This window comes from Bos indicus, chromosome 5 (genome assembly GCF_029378745.1).
Source record: "Bos indicus isolate NIAB-ARS_2022 breed Sahiwal x Tharparkar chromosome 5, NIAB-ARS_B.indTharparkar_mat_pri_1.0, whole genome shotgun sequence".
NCBI lineage: Eukaryota > Metazoa > Chordata > Mammalia > Artiodactyla > Bovidae > Bos > Bos indicus.
In genome coordinates this window covers 64,495,318-64,516,833 of record NC_091764.1, presented here as the reverse complement: position 1 = coordinate 64,516,833, position 21,516 = coordinate 64,495,318, and the positions used below count along the sequence as shown (strand labels likewise).

Below are 21,516 nucleotides of genomic sequence, written 5' to 3'. Positions count from 1 at the left end.
TTCCCAGGAAAAGTGACTTTCTTCCCCTAAGTCATACCAAACATACCTCAGGCACGGTGACCACTACACATTCCACTTTCCTCTCAGGAACACATCTGGTACCAAAGCTGAAATGGAGCTAAACCTATCTGAAAAGTCTGATGTTACACATCACGTTGGTTTTGTAAGAAGTCAGAGAACAGCAGAATGTTCCTGATATCATTTTTCCTTCTCTCTACCCTAGCAAAAGGCCAAAGTACAATTGAGCATTACTAATGAGCTTGTTATGCTTCCCACGAGCTAATTCAGTGGGGAATACATTTTCCTTTAGCATAAATAATCCTTTGTCCCTAACAAAGATCCACAGTAAGAAGCTTCCGAGACCATTTTTAAAAAATGCAGCAGAGAAGCTGCTCCTATTAAAATAAGGAGTCCCACATAATCAGACAAGAGCTTGAACAGTTGGAACTGCCAACCCCAAACAAAAGAAGGCTTAAATTATAAGGCGTGTGCAAATCAAGAACAGTGACACAGTCACAAAGAAGCTATCACAAGAATGTTTAGCAGTTGCACTTTTTACAGAAAATTCGACAAAATTAGTTTTATGAAAGAAATGAAGAATTTGTGCACAACCTTCAGTCACTGAACTTTAGCAGAGTCTATTTAAATATAATATATATACACGTACATATATATTTTCCCACATCACCCTTATCTCATAGAACTACTTTAAAGATGACAAAAGGACAACCATCTTGATTACCTTTTAAAAGTAGTTATTTAATAAATGTTACTCAGATAAGTTATAACACATCTTCATATGTGGAAAACTATCATGTACACAAATATATGCTCTTACTGGAAAACATTTATTAGTTGATGAGACTCTATCAGTGAATCATCAATTAACTCCAGAGTATTCACCGTGTTCCAGATACTAAGAGCCAGTGATTTGATATTTTCGAGCCATTCTCTTTCTAAGCCATTTTTGTCTCAAGTATACAATCCCAAAGCAGCTTCTTGTCTACTGCTAGCCCAGTCCCTAACCTGCATCACAACTGCAATTCTTGCTGCTTACTCAGCTTATTACCTACTTTCCTCTTATCTATCTTTCCCTAAAAGTCTCAGTCTCTACATTTTTTTCCCACATAAACTAATTACACTGAATCAGCAACTCTTCACTTTGGAGCTGCATTTTAATTAGCAACTTACTGGCCTTTTTGGTTTCTGTTTTTTGTCTGTCTTTTTGGAGAAGACTATTTTAATTCTGTGCCATCTTGAGGAAGTCTTTTCCTTTAGATCTGGAGGGGGTGGTGGGGGGTGGCAGTGGGAAGCTCTCATGTGACCAAGGCCAGACTATTTGCTAATGCGAGTCTTCAACAAGACAAACCACAAGTGAGGCATACCATGCTCAATTTTTTAAATCTGGAGAAAATGTTAGAAGCACATAATAAGCTCATCTACCTGAAACTGGAACTGAATTTGGACCTAGTCCACTTCGCCCATGGGGTCACAAAAGAGTTGGACATGACTTACTGACTGAACAACAACCCTCAGAAATAGTTTCAGCCATGAGATCCTTAAGATTATTTATGGTAAGGCTCTTTATACCAATTTGACTTCAGATCATGATGGGAATTAAAAAAAAAAAAAAATGCCAGCCTGTGGAGCTGCTCCTTTGTTCCACAGCTGTAGGCTCCGAAACCGAGTACATTTTAATTCCTAATCACATTATATTAATAAAATATGGTGGGGAGAGCGCAAGTGGCATGGCTCAGTCCTGGAACAAAACAGGAGCCGATTTGTAAAATAATGGCCAAAAAGCAAAGAAATAAAGTAAGATTCCTCAGAAAAATAACATTAACTGCCACTGCAACACACCGATAGCACCCAGCTGACAGATAACTGCCAAGACACACAAGCTGCAGGGATATGATAAATGCCCAGGTTGGCACAGTGGTCACTGCTGAGGAGGGAAGGAACGTGAGATTGGGATGGAATGCACAGAGGCAACGGTACCAACAAGATTCTCATTCAGGAGAAGTGGTGAGGACACAAGTGTTCTTACATTACTTGGTACTCCCTTCTGTGTGTCAAAAAACATTTCATCATTTTTAATGCTTCATTTGGAAAAATAGTTGAAGAAAATATCCTGATTTGTTCACGGGAATAAAAAAACTATCTTCTCAGCTTTAAAATTCTGAGTTAAATATTTCTTAGTTGCCTAGAAGAGAAAATAGAAATGCTATATTCATACCATCCCCTTCATGGATCACAGCCTTGTCGTAGTGAAGGGGCTTGCGTAATTCAACGAAACTATGAGCCATGCCGTGCAAGGCCACCCAAGACAGAGGGTCATAGTGCAGAGTTCTGACAAATCGTGGTACTCTGAAGGAGGAAATGGTAACCCACTTCAGTATTCTTGCCATGAGAACCTCACAAACAGTATAAAAAGACAAAAAGATATGACACCAGAAAATGAGGCCCCCAGGTTGGAAGGTGTCCAATATACTACTGGGGAAGACCAGAGGGCAATTACAAATAGCTCCAGAAAGAATGAAATGGTCGGGCCAAAGTGAAAACAATGCTCAGTTTATATGCATTATGTGCTCATTTTATGCTCAGTGGATATGCCTGGTGGTGAAAGTAAAGTCTGATATGGTAAAGAACAATACTGCACAGGATCATGCAAAGTTAGGTCCATGATACAAGGTAAATTGGATGTGGTCAAACACGAAATGGCAAGACTAAACATCTCAGGAATCAGTGAACTAAAATAGACAGGAATGGGCAAATTTAATTTAGATGACCATTGTATCTACTACTGTGGGCAAGAATCCCTTAGAAGAAATGGATTAGTCCTCATAGTCAATAAAAGTGTCCAAAATGCAGTACTTGGGTGCAACCTCAAAAATAACAGAATGATCTCAGTTCACTTTCAAGGCAAACCATTCAACATCATAGTAATACAAGTCTATGCACTTCAACCACTGATGCTGAAGAAGCTAACATTGATTGGTTGTATGAAAACTATAAAACCTTTTAGAACACCAAAGAAAGATGTCCTTTTCATCATAGGGGATTGCAATGCAAAAGTAGGAAGTCAAGAGGTACATAGAATAACAGGCAAATGTTGGTTTTCTGGAGTACAAAATGAAGCAAGACAAAGGCCAACAGTTTTGTCAACAGAGCACACTGGTCATAGCAAACACCCTTTTCCAACAATACAAGAGAAGACTCTATACATGGACATCACCAGATGGTCAACACCAAAATCAGATTGATTGTATTTTTTGCAGCTGAAGATGGAGAAGTTCTATACAGTGAGAAAAAAAAAAAAAAGACCTGGAGTGGACTGTGTCTCAGAACATGAGCTTCTTATTGCAAAACTCAGGCTTAAACTGAACAAAGTAGGGAAAACCACTAGATCATTCAGGTATGACTTAAATTAAATCCATTATGATTATACAGGGAAAGCGACAAATAGATCCAAGGCATTAGATCTGGTAGACAGAGTGCCTGAAGACCTATGGACAGAGGTTCATTACATTGTACAGAAGGTGGTGACCAAAACTATCCCCAAGAAAAAGAAATGCAAGGAGGCAAAGTGGTTGTCTGAGGCGGCTTTACAAATAGCTAAGAAGAGAAACTAAAGGCAAGGGCAAAAGGGAAATATAAATCCAGGTGAATGCAAAGCTCCAGAGAACAGCAAGGAAACATTATTTAAAAAAAAAAAAAAGCCTACATAAATCAACAATTCAAAACAGAGGAAAACAATAGAATGGGAAAGACTAGAAATCTCAACAAAACTGAAGATATCAAGGGAATATTTCATGGAAAGATATCAAGGGAACATTTCATGGAAAGATGGGCACAATAAAGGGCAGAAACACTAAGGACCTAACAGAAGCAAAAGAGATAAGAAGAGGTGGCAAGAATACACAGAAGAACTATACAAAAAAGGTCTTAATGCCCAAATAACCACGATGGTGTGGTCACTCACCTAGAGCCAGACATCCTGGAATGTGAAGTCAAGTGGGCCTTAGGAAGCATTACTTTGAATAAAGTTAGTGGAGGTGACAATTCCAGCTGAGCTATTTCAAATCCTAAAAGTTAATGCTGTTAAAGTGCTACACTCAATATGCCAGCAAATTTTGAAAACTCAGCAGTGGCCACAGGATTGGAAAAGGTCAGTTTTCATTCCAATCCCAAAGAAGGGCAATGCCAAAGAATGTTCCAACTACAATTGTGCTCATTTCACATGCTAGCAAGGTTATGCTCAAAATTCCTCATGCTAGAGGCTTCAGCAGTATGTGAACTGAGAACTTGGAGATGTACAAGCTGGGTTCCAAAGAGGCAGAGGAACCAGAGATCAAATTGCCAACATTTTTTTTAATCATGGGAAAAGCAAAGGAATCTCAGAAAAACATCTACTTCTGCTTCATTAACTAAAGCCTTTGACCATGCACAACAAGAGATGGGAGTACCAGTCCACCTTACCTGTTTCCTGAGAAATCTGTATGTGGGTCAAGAAGCAACAGTTAGAATTGGACACGGAATGACTAGCTCAAAACTGGGAAAGGAGTACAACAAAGCTGTATATTGTCACCGTGCTTATTTAATCTATATGCAGAGTACATCATGTGAAATGCCAGGCTGGATAAACCACAAGCTAGAATCAAGATTGCTGGGTGGAATAACAACAACCTCAGACATACAGATGATACTACTCTAATAGCAGAAAGTGAAGAGGAACTAAAGAACTTCTTGATGAGGGTAAAGGAAGAGGGTGAAAAAGTTGACTTGAAACACAACACTAAAAAAAACTAAGGTCATGGTATCTGGTCACACTGCTTCATGGCAAATAGGGGAAAAAGTGGAAACAGTGACAGATTTTATTTTCTTGAGCTCCAAAATCACTGTAGATGGAGACTGCAGCCATGAAATTAAAAGACACTTGCTCCTTGGAAGGAAAACTATGACAAACGTAGAGAGTGTATTAAAAAGCAGAGACATCACTTTGCCGACAAAGGTCCACAGTTTTTACAGTCATGTATGGATGTGAGACGGAGAAGGCAATGGCACCCCACTCCAGTACTCTTGCCTGGAAAATCCCATGGATGGAAGAGCCTGGTAGGCTGCAGTCCATGAGGTCGCTAGGAGTTGGACACGACTGAGCAACTTCACTTTCACTTTTCACTCTCATGCATTGGAGAAGGAAATGGCAACCCACTCCAGTGTTCTTGCCTGGAGAATCCCAGGGACAGGGGAGCCTGGTGGGCTGCCGTCTCTGGGGTCACACAGGGTTGGACACGACTGAAATGACTTAGCAGCAGCAGCATAGATGTGAGAGCTGGACCAAAAAGAAGGCTGAGCGCCAGAGAATTGATGCTTTTGAATTGTGGCGCTGGAGAAGATTTTGAGAGTCCCTTGGACAGCAAGGAGATCAAACCAGTCAATCCTAAAGGAAATCGACACTGAATATTCATTGTAAGGACTAATGCTGAAGCTGAAGCTCCAATACTTTGACCACCTGATGAGAAGAGCCAACACATTGGAAAAGACCCTGATGCTATGGAAGACTGAAGGCAAAAGGAGAAGGGATCCTTTTGGAGAAGGCAGAGGATGAGATGGTTAGATAGCACCATTAACTCAATGGACATGAATCTGAGCAAACTCCAAGATAGTAGAGGACAAAGGAGCCTTGCGTTCTGCAGTTCATAGAGTCACGTTGAGTCAGATAGGACTTAGCGAATGAACAACAAATTCATACAGAACACAGTTCATGTTTTTTAATGTATAAAATAAGTCACCATAAAGGCACCATTGGGGTAGTAGAAAGTAGCAGATCCATCTGGTTTGAATTTCAGATGATCTTGGGATAGTTAGTTAGCTTCCCTGGTGGCTCAGACAGTAAAGTGTCTGCCTGCAATGCAGGAGACCTGGGTTCGATCCCTGGGTTGGGAAGATCCCCTGGAGAAAAAAATGGTAACCCACTCCCGGACTCTTGTCTGGAAAATCCCATGCATAGAGGAGCCTGGTAGGGCTACCGTCCATGGGGTGGCAAAGAGTTGAACACGACCGAGTAACTTCACTTTCTTTTTTACTTTAGGGTAGTTAACTTCTCTGAATCCATGTTCTCATTTGTAAATGGGATACCACCACCTCCCTTGTCTGCTTCATGTAAAGATTAAATGAGGTGATACAAATAAAGTACCTGACACATACTGACACTTAACAAGTGAGTTGTTGTGATGATACCATGATGAAACATAATTATAGTGCACTTAACATAATTCATCAAATTAAAAAGAGATAAAATACTGAGAAATCATTAAATGTAATTTGGAAAGCTTCTTTTTTCTAACATAAAAAATTTACAACATATTGTAATACAGTTATAAACGAATGACTCTTTGTGAACCAATGGACTATATACAGTCTATGGAACTTTCCAGGCCAGAATACTGGAATGGGTAGTCTTCCTCTTCTCCAGGGGATCATTCCAACCCAGGGATCGAACCCAGGTCTCTCGCATTGCAGGCAGATTCTTTACCAGCTGAGCCACAAGGGAAGCCCATAAATGAACATTAAAAACTCTAAAAGACCAACAACTTAATTGGGAGTATACTCAAATATGGATTTGTGACCTACAAGTCTATTGCTAGAATAAGTCTTCCGGTGTGTCACAAAGAGGCTCTTTGCTCCACTCAAGCTGTCTCCTCAGCATCCTCTCTACCAGTTTTGCTCATTTCTGTGGCTCCATCACAGTTCAGACTACATGTTCATCCAAGCATGGCCATTCCTTCATTTACCCAAGTATTTACTCACACCCTTCATTAAACTAGGCACCCCAGGCAAGAGACGCAGTGATGCTCTCATGGAGCCACTGCATTCGTTTGTGTACATTAGTGAATACACAGATGAATATACAATGTTAAATCATGATAATTGCTTTGGAGGAAAGAACAGAGAGAGAACAGCAGGGGCCTACTTTAAAGACTCAGACTGAGTGATATAGTAATGGTTTTGCCAGAGGAAAAACATGAACTTGAAGAATGGTGGGAATCAGCCAGGGAGAGAGAAGAGGAAAAGTTCTATGCATAGAGAATACTTTTTACAAAGACTCTGAACAGAGAGCATTTGGTGCATTCTGAGGACTGAAAGAAGCCAGTATGACTGAAGCGTGGAGCATGTGTGCCTTAGGATAGGGCTGCAAAGTTAGGCAGTAGCCCCACCACACAAAGCCAAGTTGAGGAAATTGGATTTTATTCTAAGTGCAGTAGGAAGCCATGGAAGAGTTTTAACCAAAGGAAAGACATAATGTAATTCATAGTTTTACCAGATCTCCTGCAGCGGGGCGGGAGACATGGGAGCAAAATAGTGACGGGTTTAACAGAGAAAAGGGGGAAGGAAACAGAAGGACAGGTGGGTAGAGATGTGGGAAAAAGAATCAGTGGCTTCAGTGAGAGAAGGAGAAGAAGAGAGGAGTGGTGGGAGAGCAAAGGACACTGAGCACGTAGGAGATGAGATGGAGAACAGCCTGGAAGGGGAAGAGGAGTGGACCCACCGCAGTAGTTCAGCGACAAATGATGATGACTGAGGAGGGACGCTGGTAACGTCTCAACCAGAGAGAACTGGATGGATCCGACATCTATTTTTGAGTTAAGAATCAAGACTTGATAACGGTTAGAGATGGAGGGTGAAGGCAAAGGATGTGGGCGCAGAGTGAATTGTCAGGAACGACTCCAGGTTTTCTGGTTTAAGCAACTGAGCAAATAGATGATGGCAGTGTTTAGTGAGATGAGGATGATGGGCATCTGAACAGACTGAAGCAGGGAACCCAGCAGAGATGGCAAAAGCGCTGTGTTTTGGTCATGTTTCATTTGAGACGCCTTTAAAGACATTCAAGCCAAAATGTCATTTTGGCAGTTGGCAGTTGGAAAGTTTGGGAGGAGACAGAAATTGTCAGCAATCCTTGGGAGATAAAGCCGCTAGAAAGAGTGAGACCTTTCTGGAAAAAAAAAAAATGGAGAAAACAGTGATTAGGGCCTAGAACAAGTCCTGAGAAAATCCAACATTTAAACAGGAGAAAAAGAGTCAACAGGAGGGACAGAGTCCTCATCTAGATTATTCCAGGTTTACAACTCTTCTGATTTACCTTCTCCCAGAAGCCCTTCCTGATTGGCCTAAATTAATTCTGCTTATATCTGTAGCTCTTGAATTCACCTAGCATTTCTCCCAATTCCTTATTTATACACTGTTTTATACTCCAGTTCTTGCCTGGAGAATTCCATGGACAGAATTAAGTCCATAGGGTCGCAACTTGGTCAAGCAATGTACAGAAATAATGAAGAAATAGTATATACTTAATTCTGTCCATGGAATTCTCCAGGCAAGAACTGGAGTTGGTAGCCATTTCCTTCTCCAGGGGAATCTTCTAGACCTCTGGGCATTGAACCTGGGTCTCCTGTACTGTAGGCAGATTCTTTACCATGTGAGCTGCCAGGGAGGCAAGTCTATTACAGGATTGCTACTGGAAGTAGTGTTGAGAGAAGTATTCAAGCTGAAAGTTTAGGAAAACACTTGCAGTGGAAGATGGATGTGTGAACATCTCTAGGAAAAACCAGATAGGTAAAATGTGGTGCAAGTCTTGGAAGCAGACACACAGCAAACAAGTATCTAACAGGAAACTTTTGGGGGTATTATTTATTATTTTTCATTTTTGTTTATTATGGGACCTGAACTGATAAATAATCTTGCCTCCCATCATACATGTCCAAGGAGAAATATGTGAAGTAGTTACTAGTCAAGGTACCAGCAGGTCAAGTGAGCTACCTGACAGAAAATCACTGAAAAAAAAAAAAAGACTAAATCTGGTGTACATTTAGCCGAGGATCCAAATGAACAGGACAGAAGAGCTGTGCCAACAGGCAAGGGCTCTGGGGTCAATATACTACTCAGGAATTCATATGGCTGTCCTACTGGATAAGTACATTTTTATTACATCTTTTAAATAAACTCCATTTGCAGCAGACAGGATAATGAACCCCAAAGACATCTATGTAATAACCCCCAAACCTGTGAATATACTGTTTTCATGAGCAAAATGGACCCTGCTGATTGAGTAAATTAAGGGCCTAAGAAAATGGGAGGTTTTCCTGGTGAGCCCATTATAATAACAAAAATTCTTATAAGTGGGAGGCAGAAAGGTCAGAGCCAGAGAAGGGGATGTGAGAATAGAGGTGGAGAAAGATTGTCACACTGCTGGCTTTGAGAGGAAGGAGCCAAGAAATGTTTAAAAAAAAAACACAAAACTTAAAATCAGTTCACCTTTATATATGACAGACTAAAAGAATCAATGGAAAACATGAAAGTGAAAAGTGAAGTCGCTCAGTCTTGTCTGACCCTTCGCAATCCCATGGACTGTCACCTGCCAGACCCCTCCGTCCATGGAATTTTCCAGGCAAGAATACTGGAGTGGGTTGCCATCTCCTTCTCCAGGGGATCTTCCCGACCCAGGGATCGAACCCAGGTCTCCCATATTGCAGGCATATGTATACAATGGAAAACATGCATATACACTAACATCAGTTCAGCTCAGTTCAGTCACTCAGTCGTGTCCAACTCATTGTGACCCCATGAATCACAGCACGCCAGGCCTTCCTGTCCATCACCAACTCCCGGAGTTCACCCAGACTCACGTCCATCGAGTCAGTGATGCCATCCAGCCATCTCATCCTCTGGCGTCCCCTTCTCCTCCTGTCCCCAATCCCTCCCAACATCAGAGTCTTTTCCAATGAGTCAACTCTTCGCATGAGGTGGCCAAAGTACTGGAGTTTCAGCTTTAGCATCATTCCTTACAAAGAACTCCCAAGGGCTGATCTCCTTCAGAATGGACTGGTTGGATCTCCTTGCAGTCCAAGGGGCTCTCAAGAGTCTTCTCCAACACCACAGTTCCAAAGCATCAATTCTTCGGCGCTCAGCCTTCTTCACAGTCCAACTCTCACATCCATACATGACCACAGGAAAAACCATAGCCTTGACTAGACGGACCTTTGTTGGCATAGTAATGTCTCTGCTTTTGAATATGCTATCTAGGTTGGTCATAACTTTCCTTCCAAGGAGTAAGTGTCTTTTAATTTCATGGCTGCAGTCACCATCTGCAGTGATTTTGGAGCCCCAAAAAATAAACTCTGACACTGTTTCCACATAAAGAAATGTAAAACAACATTAAATGTCTATTAACAGGAAACCTCTAAAATAACATACAGGACATTCATACAGTGGATTCATTCAGCCACTTGAAAGAATAAGAACTGTTTGTATTGATATGAAAAGATGTCCATTATATGTCATGCAACCAAAAGCAATCTGCAGGACAGTACTTAATTATGTTACTCTGGTCACAGTGTTTTCCAAACTGTGTGAGGGTGAGAGAAAAAAATTCCTGAACAAAGTTAAGTAATTTTTTTCAACAGCCAATTTTATTTTGGCAATCAAAAACATTAACAAGTCATCCAAAGAAAAACAAAAGTCACAATATTTAAAATTCTATGTAAAGTGAGCCCTTCACCATAGCTTATACTGTCTTACAGAAAAGTTTGTTTTTGTGAGAGGAGGTAGAAATCTCTACCAGTCAGCACTTCAGCAATATCTAACATATGACTGATGGTCATAATATTGTAAAAGACCCTTACAGCAGTAAAAATGAAACTGCATTTAGTGTATCTGCTACATTTCATCATATTTTAGTTCTTTGAAAATTGGTAATTCATTGACAAGATACATAGCAACTTTCTGTTAAAACCCCTATTTTGTAACAATGCAATATGAGAAAACTTTTTGAGTTTTTAGAAGGAGAAACACTGAAGAGATAACAATTATAATTATTGGCTGCATCTTGTAAACATTACTTCTGAGGCATTTCTCTATGGTAGTTACATTTCAATTAAAACAGGGAAATTCAAAGTGAGACAACTGACTGACAGACTCAAGTTTCCTATTCTCTCAAATACTATGTACACTTCAAGTTTCATTAAGAATTTAAAAAATAACAAAGTAGAGGGAGAAACAAATAATAGGAAGAAAGTAAAACACACCCACACAGAAGTACAGCCAGTTTACAGTATGTATGCATTAACCTTAACCCCTTACTTTCCTCACAACAGTCAGCTTGAAAAACAATTACTGAAATAACTGAACTTTCATTATCTCCAAACTTAAATTGAAATTGACAGAGAAAAAAACAAAAAGAGTGCTGCTTAATAAAAAGTACAGTAAATACGAAAAAACTGAATGGGAAAATATAAATTAGGAAACATTACTTTTAAACCGACCAAGTCTCCAAACGTCATTGGACTCATTTTGTTTTTTAGTAATAGCAGTATACTGTTGACATTATTCCTTTATCACACACTTTGATTCACCATCACAAATTACTTACCACTATTTTTTAATGAAGTAGGCAAAATGAACTGAAACCCATGGGAAAAATGAACCTGGGCCATACAAACAACTTTGTGCAAAGAAGCTTAAATCTGGGTATATAAATGCAAGAGTAGTGTGATTAAAAAAAGGGGCTGGACATTGGAGTGAGACAGTCTAGACTGAATTCTGGGTGAACCTCAGTAGCTTCATTTCTTTCTCTGGGCTTCAGTTTCCTCATCTATAAAATGGAGAAAACACCAGTGACGCTGCAGGATTACTAACAGGTTTAACAATATATAAGTAAAGCATCTAGAACAGGACCTGGTACATGCTAGGTAATAATGCATTTGATAAACAGTTGTTGTCCTTGTTGATCAGTCCCTCAGTCATGTCCATCTCTTGGCGACCCCATGGACTGCAGCCAGCCAGGCTTCCCTGTCCTTCACTGTCTCCCTAAGTTTACTCAAACTCATGTCCACTGAGTCAGTGATGCCATCCAACCATCTCATACTGATAAACAGTAATGAGTACTTTACATGTACAAACTTAATCAATGAATGATAAATATTAATACCACTACCTCTGGTACTGCCTTCACCTTTTGCTCCTCTCTGCCCAGCAGCACAGAAATAATGCTAGTTATGTGTCAGGTAATGTACTAAACTAGTTACATGGATTATTTCATTTGATCTTCACAAACGTCACAGCAATAAGGTAGCAACTACTTAATATTAACCTTTGTTTACACAGCACAAAATATAGACTTAGAAAGATTAAATAACTTGCCTAAGGTCACACACATAGTAAAGTGTGACTTCAGAGCCCCCACACTTAGAAACACATAAAAAGAAACATTATTTATAATTCATTAAAGTGGAAATAGCAGACAGACCTACCACGCAAAGTCCGTTGGTTTGTAATGAGGTTTTGAAACAGATGAGTCAGACAGACACGTATCGGGATCTACACCAGACGACTACCACCAGTTTCCACTTCTTCATTCAAAACCATTCCAATCTCCTCCTAAAGGGAATCTGAGGTGGCGAGAATGCCAATTCCTAATTATTTAAGTGCCAACTGAGGAGATCAGACAGTTCACAACACGCTTATCTTCTGAGAAAGTAGGTATTAACACTCTTCACACAAACGAAGCTAAACCCAAACTCTGACCTAGACAGGGCCGGCAAAGAAACATCTCTTCACTTAATAAGAACTGACCAGCTTTTCTAACAGACGTTGCACGAAGCACTCTAAATCAGTAAGACTCAATCCTGCGGTTCGAAGAGATTAGTTAGGAACCAGGAGCGACTGAATGGCAAGCACAGGCTCCAATATTTTCCTTCGACTTCCAAGGCAATCTACAAACCTCCCCGCAACGCAGCCCTTCAAACCGAAACGTGCGGGTGGGAAAACCAGCGCTCACAGCCTTGAGGTACGTCCCCTCTTTCCGTTCATCTCGGCGACATGACCCTTGCGTGGACCGGAGGGAACAAACAGATAACTTTTCCCTCTGCCGGATGGCAAAATAACTATCTGCAATTTCCCTTCCAAGGTCAGTGACTACATCAGTTCTTCCCAGGGGTAACACCGAGGAATTAAGTGACCCTATATGAGCTAGGTGCTTGGAAACAAAGGTGCCTCTGGAGAGGCTAAATTTCAGACTCTGATCTCTTCCTGGATTCTAAAGCAGAGCGGCAGCGAGTGATTACCTCGTCTCCCGCCTAGCACACCTGCCGTCCCAGCACACCTGTGGCCCCTGCACCAAACCTGGGTGGGCAGAAGGCAGGGACTTGCTTCATCTTGACGGCCCCAGGGACCAATCAGCGCACGCGACTCCCGGAGTGGACCAATCGCACATCAACTTGAATCCCGCAGCTCGAAGCCCCTACTGAATCAACCCTTTGAGTGGGCTGAGCGCGAGGCCTCTTCCAATGCCAGTTGAGGCACCGCAGCCCCAAGAAAGCAAGTAAGAGTTCGCGAGGAAAAGAGAACGTCAAACAAAGAAGTACTCACCCGCACAGGCGCAGGACGGTCACTTCTTGCTGGGAAACATCTCGCTCAATCTGTGCCTGGCCGACACGCCCCTACCCAACCGCCGCCGCGGCTGCCTCAGGCTCAGGGTTCGCCGCGGCCCGTTTTGAAGGAACCAATCGCCGCGGCCTGTTTCGAAGGAGGCGGAGAGGGGCGGTGGCTGGAGGCCCCGCCCCGCCTCCAGGCCTCTAGGGAGCACGAGACCTGCGTGCGTCTGGATCAAGGGACTAGTCTGTTTCCTCTGCCTAGGGTCACACAAGTCTGGCGGCAAAGTCGCTCTTCTCACAGAAAATGGCTTGGTCACAGGGCACGTCCTTTCATCTGGCCCCTCAGCGACAACAATAAACCGTATTTGTCCAGATTAGCAGGAGAGGTGAATCAGTCTCTTCTCGAAGCAACCTGGAGTGTTGCTCAGAGTTGCCTGAGTTTTATCCTGATCTGTTAAGAGCCCCTCCCAATCCTAAATCCGATATTTCACTGTATTGAAGGCGCTGTCGTTTCCGGATACAAACTGTCATCCTTGTGAGGGGTTGGGGAGAGGGAGAGAAACCCTGCAGTTCCAGGCCACAACTGAAAGCAGAAAGAGGATGTTGGCTGTTCCTTCGGGAAACACCAGAGTAGGGCGTGGGGGAGGGGAGGGAGAAGGATTTGACCGCAACACAATGAGAAATAGGAGGGTTGAGGTAAAGTGGAGACTGGTCTTGAATGTAATAAAAAAATAGGTCTCTGATCACTAAGCATGGCTTGCTGCTGCTGCTGCTAAGTCGCTTAATATGGGATAAAGTCAGAGCCGAAAGCCTGGAAAGCCAGGCCCTTTCTCTCAGCTTTATTTTGTCAAATTATGTCGCCTTTCTGGGTCTCAGTTTCCCATCTGTAAAGAGTGGAATTGACCAGGAATGATACTCTTTAGCTGGAGAAGGAAATGGCAGCCCACTCCAGTATTCTTGCCTGGAGGATCCTGTGGACAGAGGAGCCTGGTGGGCTGCTGTCCATGGGGTCTCACAGAGTCAGACACGACTGAAGCGACTTAGCATGCATGCGTGCATTGGAGAAGGAAATGGCAACCCACTCCAGTATTCTTGCCTGGAGAATCCCAGGGGAGGAGCCTGTGGGTTGCCCTCTATGGGGTCGCACGGAGTCGGACACAACTGTAGCGACTTAGCAGCAGCAGCAGCAGATGCTCTTTAACATTTATTCCTTCATTCACTTATCAACAACAACAATAAAAAAAACAATGAAGAGGTACTGTTGCTTGCTGAAAGACTAAAAAGAGAAAAGTCTTTACCTTGAAAGTGCTCAGCAACGTGATAAAGACTCTGGAAATCAGAATCTGTGAAAGAGGAAACACCTACAGTGTTGAAGGGTGATGGTCAGAGCCTTGAAAAGACTTGAATTTTGAAGGACAAATAGGGATCTACCAAAGGAGAGGATAATTAGGAGTGAGAAGAGCTTTCTAGGCAGAGAGAATAAGCTTCCAGGGATGTGAGAACATCTGGAATGCTCTGGGAATTGTAGTTCTGAATGACAAGTTTAGGGATTTAGAGGTATTGATACATCAGGCTGGAGGAATAAGCACAGAGGAAACCTTTGTAGATACTACAGAATTTAGATTCTTTCTTGCAAGCAATTGTGATTGATTTGTGTTTTAGGGGGAAAAATATTTTTGAGGGTTTTGGAGACAGTAGTAAGATTGGCAGCAATTCTAAAAATTAAAAGATTATAATTACTTAAACTAGCTCAGAAGGGATAGTGAGAAAGAGATGTCTGGAGATATTTAAAAGGCTGATTTATCTGGACTTGGTATCTTGTGACAGTGATGCCAATCTAAGGAACACAGAACAACGCTGGGGGAAGAATAATGCATTTTGGTGTGAAGTCATGTTCACTTTGAAATGTGAGGGGAATGTGCACGTTGAGGTGTTCAGAAGATATGGTTGGAAAATTAGGTCTGAAGCTGGTTAAAGTGGTTCGTGCAAGAGATAGAGATTTGAGAAGTAAATATAACAAACACACTTAAGCACTTGTTCTGTACCAGACTCCATCCTAAGCAGTGGGGTCCTGCTCTTGCAGAGCTTACCTTCTGGGTTAGCCCGGTAAAGATGTCATCAAAAAGTTGACATTTAAGTGATCGTTGAATCGCTTAAATGAACCCAAGAGTGGTTGCTCCTTTTTTACTGGTGTCTTTACCAGAACCCTTTGCTGTCCATGACTGCAGTAGATCCATTTTCACAGGATCTGGTGTTCAAATCAACCTATGTTTTATATCAGGGGTCCCCAAACTCTGGAATCTAATGCCTGATTAACTGAGGTAGAACTGATGTAATAATAATTGAAATAAAGTACACAATAAATGTAATGCACTTGAATCATCCCGAAACCAGCACCCCCAACCCCACCACCACACACACACACTCTGGTCCATGGAAAAACTGTCTTCCATGTAACCGGTCCCTAGTGTCAAAAAGGTTGGAAACCAGTTTTATAGTGTTTCTATTTAAAACTAAAGGGGCAATTTGTCATACCATTTTCAGCCAAACTTCAAGTGGAATTCTGATTTTATGTTGGATTTGTTGAACCCAAATATCAAAATATGCACACTGCTTTCCAGAACCTTAAGAATAAGTAAATTGTATCACACAGATTTTGTTTGGTGAGTCAACAGTTAACAGTTCTATTTTTTCTTAGATGCATGCTATGTACCTAAACATTTGAATACTATTTATTAAAAATTGAAACTATGTTATGTGAAGTATGTATACATTCTCTCTCAAACTCACACACACACTCACACACACCACTTAGTATTTCTGTAAGCTATTTGCTGAAATTTTGGCAGCAGGGTATTTTCATGGTTGGTTTCTTTTTATTTTCATTGTCTATTTGGTTTGTCTTGGTAACTCCTCTAGCTTATAAAGGACAATGTGGTGAAAAGTGAATCCAGAGTCAGGAAATCTGTGCAAATCAGATTCTCTAAGCCCATCTTCCTCATTGGTTAAAGGTGGGGAATGGGTGAGGAGTTCCCTTCTAGATTCTTTGATTGTTATTGCTTTTCCCTTATGAATAAAAAAAGTCCTCCGTGTTGCTCTCTCAACTTCACTTTTACAAGAATTCTCAGTTAGTACCCCACCCCCCTAGTACCCCACTCCCTAAGCACATTCACCATCTTACCTACCTTGATTTTAACACTGCAATTAGTAATTGAGGGTTTCAACTAGTGAGCTGCAATTTACTTTCATGTGTAGATTTTCTAATTGGTGGTTAGGTTAATAGTAATGTTTTAGGTGTTCTCACTTGAAATTGGAATGGTCGTAATATGCAAAGCAAGCCTCACCAGTTTGCTTCCATCAGATGACAAAGTATTTTATTTAATAGTTCTAACTTTCTCCAAATTGTGATGAAAGCATCATGCTTGGAGATCTAAATTTTTCAAGTTATTACATTAGGAATATTCATTCATCTGACTACACATCTCTACAGAACACAGAAGAGTCACTCATAATCTCATAATCCTTGAATATTGAAATACGATTTGGTTTTTTTACAACCCTATAAGAATGCTCCTTTATTGGGAGGTGGGAGGGGGGTTCAGGATGGGGAACACGTGTACACCCGTGGCGGATCCATGTTGATGTATGGCAAAACCAATACAATATTGTAAAGTAAAAAAAAATAATAATTTTTAAAAAATTAAAAAAAAAGAATGCTCCTTTATTGCTTAAAGTTTACTGTAGTTGTTGGAGATTTTTTTCCTTTTGATTGATTTATTAGTGGTTTTGTTCTGCATTTTGTATTTTCTGCTGTTGTTTTTAATGCTTTGACATTAGCTATCAATCCGTGGATTCTGCCTTGTGTGAACTACTGGATGGAATTTGGGGGCTACAGATAGCTTGATTCACCCAGTTAATTAAACTACTCATTCAGCAGATGATCTATTGAGAGCCAATATTAAAAACAAGACTAAGTTCAATCTTAAAGGGATGTTATTGATTTACACTAACAAATATTATCTGTATGTAATTCAATAATATAAAATTTTATAACAGTTATGATCAATACTAAAATGTTATATTTATATAGAGTCGAATAGCCTCCCCTCCAAAATTCATATCCACCTGGAACCTTAGTTGTTGTTCAGTCACTCAGTCATGTCTGACTCTTTGTGACCCCATGGACTTCAGCACTCCAGGCTTCCCTGGCCTTCAGTATCTCCCAGAGTTTGCTCAAACTCATGTCCATTGAGTCAGTGATGCCATCCAACCATCTCATCCTCTGTCATCCCCTTCTTCTGCTTTAAATCTTTCCCAATATCAGGGTCTTTTCCAGTGAGTCAGCTCTTCACATCAGGTGGCCAAAGTATTGGAGCTTCAGCTTCAGCATCAGTCCTTCCAATAAATATTCAGGGCTCATTTCCTTTAGGATTGACTGGTTTAATCTTCTTGTTGTCCAAGGGACTCTCAAGAGTCTTCTCCAGCACCACAATTTGAAAGCATCAAATCTTTGGTGGCAAAGTGATGTCTCTGCTTTTTAATACGCTGTCTAGAAACCTCAAAATGTGCCCGTATGTGGAAATAAGATATGTATAGGTGATTCCCTCTTTAGGTTTGTTAATTTGCTGGTTTGGCTCACAGAACTCAGGAAAGCAGTTCACTTACTATTACCAGTGTATTATAAAGGCTACATCTCAGGAAGAGTCAAATGAAAGAGACAAAGGGTAAATGGAGGAGGGTGTGGCACTTCCACACTCTCTGGCACATCACCCTTCTGCACCTCGATGTGTTCACCAGCCCAGAAGCTCTCCAAATACTATCATTTAGTGGGTTTTTTTAATTGGAATTTCCATTACATAGGCATGAATGATTAAATCACTGGCCATTGGCAACTGACATTGATCTCAATGTTCCTCTCCCTTCCCCAGAGTTCGAGGAATGGGACTGAATTCTAACCCTCTAATCACGTGGTTGGTTCCTCTGGTAACCATCCTCCACCCTAAAGCATCTAGAGGCCCACCAAGAGTCACCTTATTAGCATTAACTCAGGTAAGGATGAAAGGATCTTGTTATGAATAATAAAGATCCTCCTATCACTCAGGAAATGCCAAGAGTTTTAGAATCTCCATGTCAGGAACTGGGGACAAGTTATAATACTTGCTATTACAAGGTCTTAACCACCTGAATAAGTCCAGACCTAAGAGATTAACTTCTATCTCTATCTATAGGACACCCTCAGCTCCAGCTCAGTTCCCACCACTTGCTTTTCCCCAGATGCCTTAGGATCTGGAAACACCAAAACACTCAGTTCCCCAAACTGACCCTTCTCCTTCAGGCATCCAGAAATTTACTTCTCTGTCTTAAATGTCCTTTCCTCACCACCACTTCCCTGGTGAGTCTGCAACTTCCCATTTACTCTTCATTCATCAGCTCAATCCCTTTTGATGGTGGGTACTGAGAGCTTTATTTTGCAGAGGTGAAACTGAGGCTTACAAAGGCACTGTGCCCCTCCCTCTCTGGCCCACATTCCTCCTGGTCCTTAAACATCTGTACAACTCCCCCACCTCCCCTTCTTTGGCTCCTGCCACTGTGTTCACCTTGAATCCTCTCCTTTCTTACCCTGACCCATGAAGTCCTGACTATTCTTCAGGACCTCCCCCATGAGATTTTCCCAGGTAAGCCCACAGCACTTTCCTCTGCTTTTCTTTTAAGCCCCTCCAGGCAGTTACTGGGTCTTCATCATCTTTATATCTCCCATGGAGATTAGCATAAAGATTTTACTTAGTGGGGACTCAAGTCTTTTTTCTTGTTGAAACAAATGGAATTCAACTAATGTTAGCCCCAACTCACTCCTTTTCTACTGACTAGCCTTTGTTAGAACTTCAGGATTGCCTTAATATTTTAAAATGAAAAACTCTTTGCTGCTAAGCAAGCTCCAATTTGGCTGATTTCAGGAGTTAAGGGACATGTAAACCCATTACTTACAGAAGGTGTTTTATTATATTTACTGAAGGATGGTGGGGATAAGAATGCAACAATATAACAATGAAGGAAGGAAATGAACTAATTCCTGCTTTAGGGGAAGTATACACAGCTGTGCACCCAGCTGAAGGAGTGTTTTCCAAAAGCAAAACAAACAAATAAATGAAAAATGAGTAATTACATGCATAAAGCCAATAGAGAGCACTTTTATGAGAGAAAAGGGAATGTCCCATCACTGGAGTTATCTGCATACTTGAATTTGTAAATGCCACCTCAGGATCCTAAGTAGGGAAAGAATTTGCTTGAGGGAATATTTTACGTGAGAATCATTAACTCTTCTATATGCTATGCTCTGTGAACTTTGACGAATAAGAAATTATCAAAGGGCTATCACAAATGAATGAATATTCACCAGGACCTCCGGGGATGAGAAAAGCGCTATTTATGTTGTAAGAGTTTATCTTTGTGGAAATTACCCCCTCAGACTCAATAGGATGCCATTCATCATTTAAAGAAATAAGTTTGCATATTTTCCAAATTTTGTTCCCAAAGAAAAGCCTGTTGCCATTATGTTCGGTTTATTGCCCAAATTGAACACAACTCTTTAATAAAATATATGCAATAAGGTAAGATGAAGAGCAAAATGAGAGTTTTCCCTATTTCAACAGACTTACAGTAATGATTAATTTAATTTGGCAAACAGGGCCTGCCAATTTGAATGAAAAATTCCCTGAAGCTTTGTAAAATACAATATAGAGAGTATTTCAACCTAGCCCCATATTTACAGTTAGGGTTATATAACTACCGCATAAATATAGAGGAAAATTCTGGCATGAAGCCAGGTACAAATGCAATAAAAGAAAGTTATGTATCAGATTTATATCAGGAAAATGAAGAGCTGGACCCTGCCTCTGCAGTGCTCATCACTGCACATCCCAGATTTCACAGAGAAGTGGGGTAAACTTGTGGTCATTCACTCTCCATGACATAAGCATGTCTGCGTGGTGATGGTTGAATGTCCTCAACTCAGTCAGGCGACCCAGAAGACAGGCAAAATGTTGAGGATTCTCAGGCTGATGAATCTTACATAACTTTTGTAGCACATCAAGCAGTGGTTCCTGAAGCTTCTCTACTGCCTCTCTGTCCTTTATGTATTGTCTATCTGTTTTTCAAGTTCAAAATAAAATGACAAAAAAAAGTGGAAAAGTAAAAATTTGGCATAATTACAGCAAGGTTAACTTTTTTTGAACTGTAACTTACAAATACTGTACACTTAAAATGGGCAAAGTATTCACATTGATGAATTTTTACACACATGTATATATACTCCTGTAATCACAATTAGATCAAGCTATAAAACCTTTACTGTCCCCCAGCTGCTGCTGCTGCTGCTGCTGCTGCTACTAAGTCGCTTCAGTCGTGTCCGACTCTGTGCGACCCCATAGACGGCAGCCCACCAGGCTCCCCCATCCCTGGGATTCTCCAGGCAAGAACACTGGAGTGGGTTGCCATTTCCTTCTCCAACTGCCCCCCAGAGGCCTGCCTAAATTCTCCCTCCAATCAATGTGTTCAGGAAAGACTGCACACTACTCCTTTGGTTTTAAACTGTGTACTCTGTTACCTATGCTTAGTCATTTTAACTCTGCACTTTGTAATAGAATGTTGCCTGGAGCCTGAAATATACAGAATAACCCATTCTCAAGGCTCTGACCTTTAAAAGTAAGACACTTTTCCATTCATTTAGAGATAAAATGTTGCAGAACAGAGAATAACATTTGTCTTGTTGGAGGTTTATAGGAAGATTATAACCAGACCTACCTGGACAGCTGCAAGAACAAAGGATTCCAGCACCAAGAAGTTTGCAGCAACCAACAACACCTGCTCCAATTTTATTATAAAAGAAGCCTGAGTTCTAATTTGGGTGAGATGGTTCTTTGGAACACTAGTCCACCATCCTAGTCTGCTGGCTTTCCAGATAAAGTTGCTATTCCTTATCCTAACAACTCATCTCTTGATTTTTCGGACCACCATGTGGGGAGCAGTACGAGCTTGGACTTGGTGACAAATGCACCCAAAAGGTAACCCCAAGAATAGATATAAGTGTCAT

At 41.1% G+C, this 21,516-nt stretch overlaps 2 protein-coding genes across 9 annotated transcripts in view; both read right to left on the bottom strand.

Annotated features, from left to right (window-relative positions):
- GAS2L3 (growth arrest specific 2 like 3) overlaps positions 1 to 17,262 on the bottom strand; it is a 40,750-nt gene extending 23,488 nt beyond the window's left edge. The window contains exons 1-2 of one of the 5 annotated variants that reach the window (XM_019961153.2): positions 13,423 to 17,262; positions 12,306 to 12,443 (exon numbers count right to left, since the gene is read on the bottom strand). The gene's annotated coding sequence lies outside the window, so the exon portion shown is untranslated. The other 4 variants (XM_070789599.1, XM_070789600.1, XM_070789601.1 and 1 more) reach the window with 4 other exon arrangements.
- A 2,708-nt stretch (positions 17,263 to 19,970) lies between these two features.
- Positions 19,971 to 21,516, bottom strand: part of NR1H4 (nuclear receptor subfamily 1 group H member 4) — a 78,812-nt gene continuing 77,266 nt past the window's right edge. For all 4 annotated transcript variants that reach the window (XM_019961151.2, XM_019961152.2, XM_019961149.2 and 1 more), the window contains one exon: positions 19,971 to 20,571. In XM_019961151.2, coding sequence (XP_019816710.1) covers positions 20,333 to 20,571 — 239 coding nt within the window. In that variant the 3' untranslated portion in view covers positions 19,971 to 20,332. The remainder of the gene's footprint in view (positions 20,572 to 21,516) is intronic.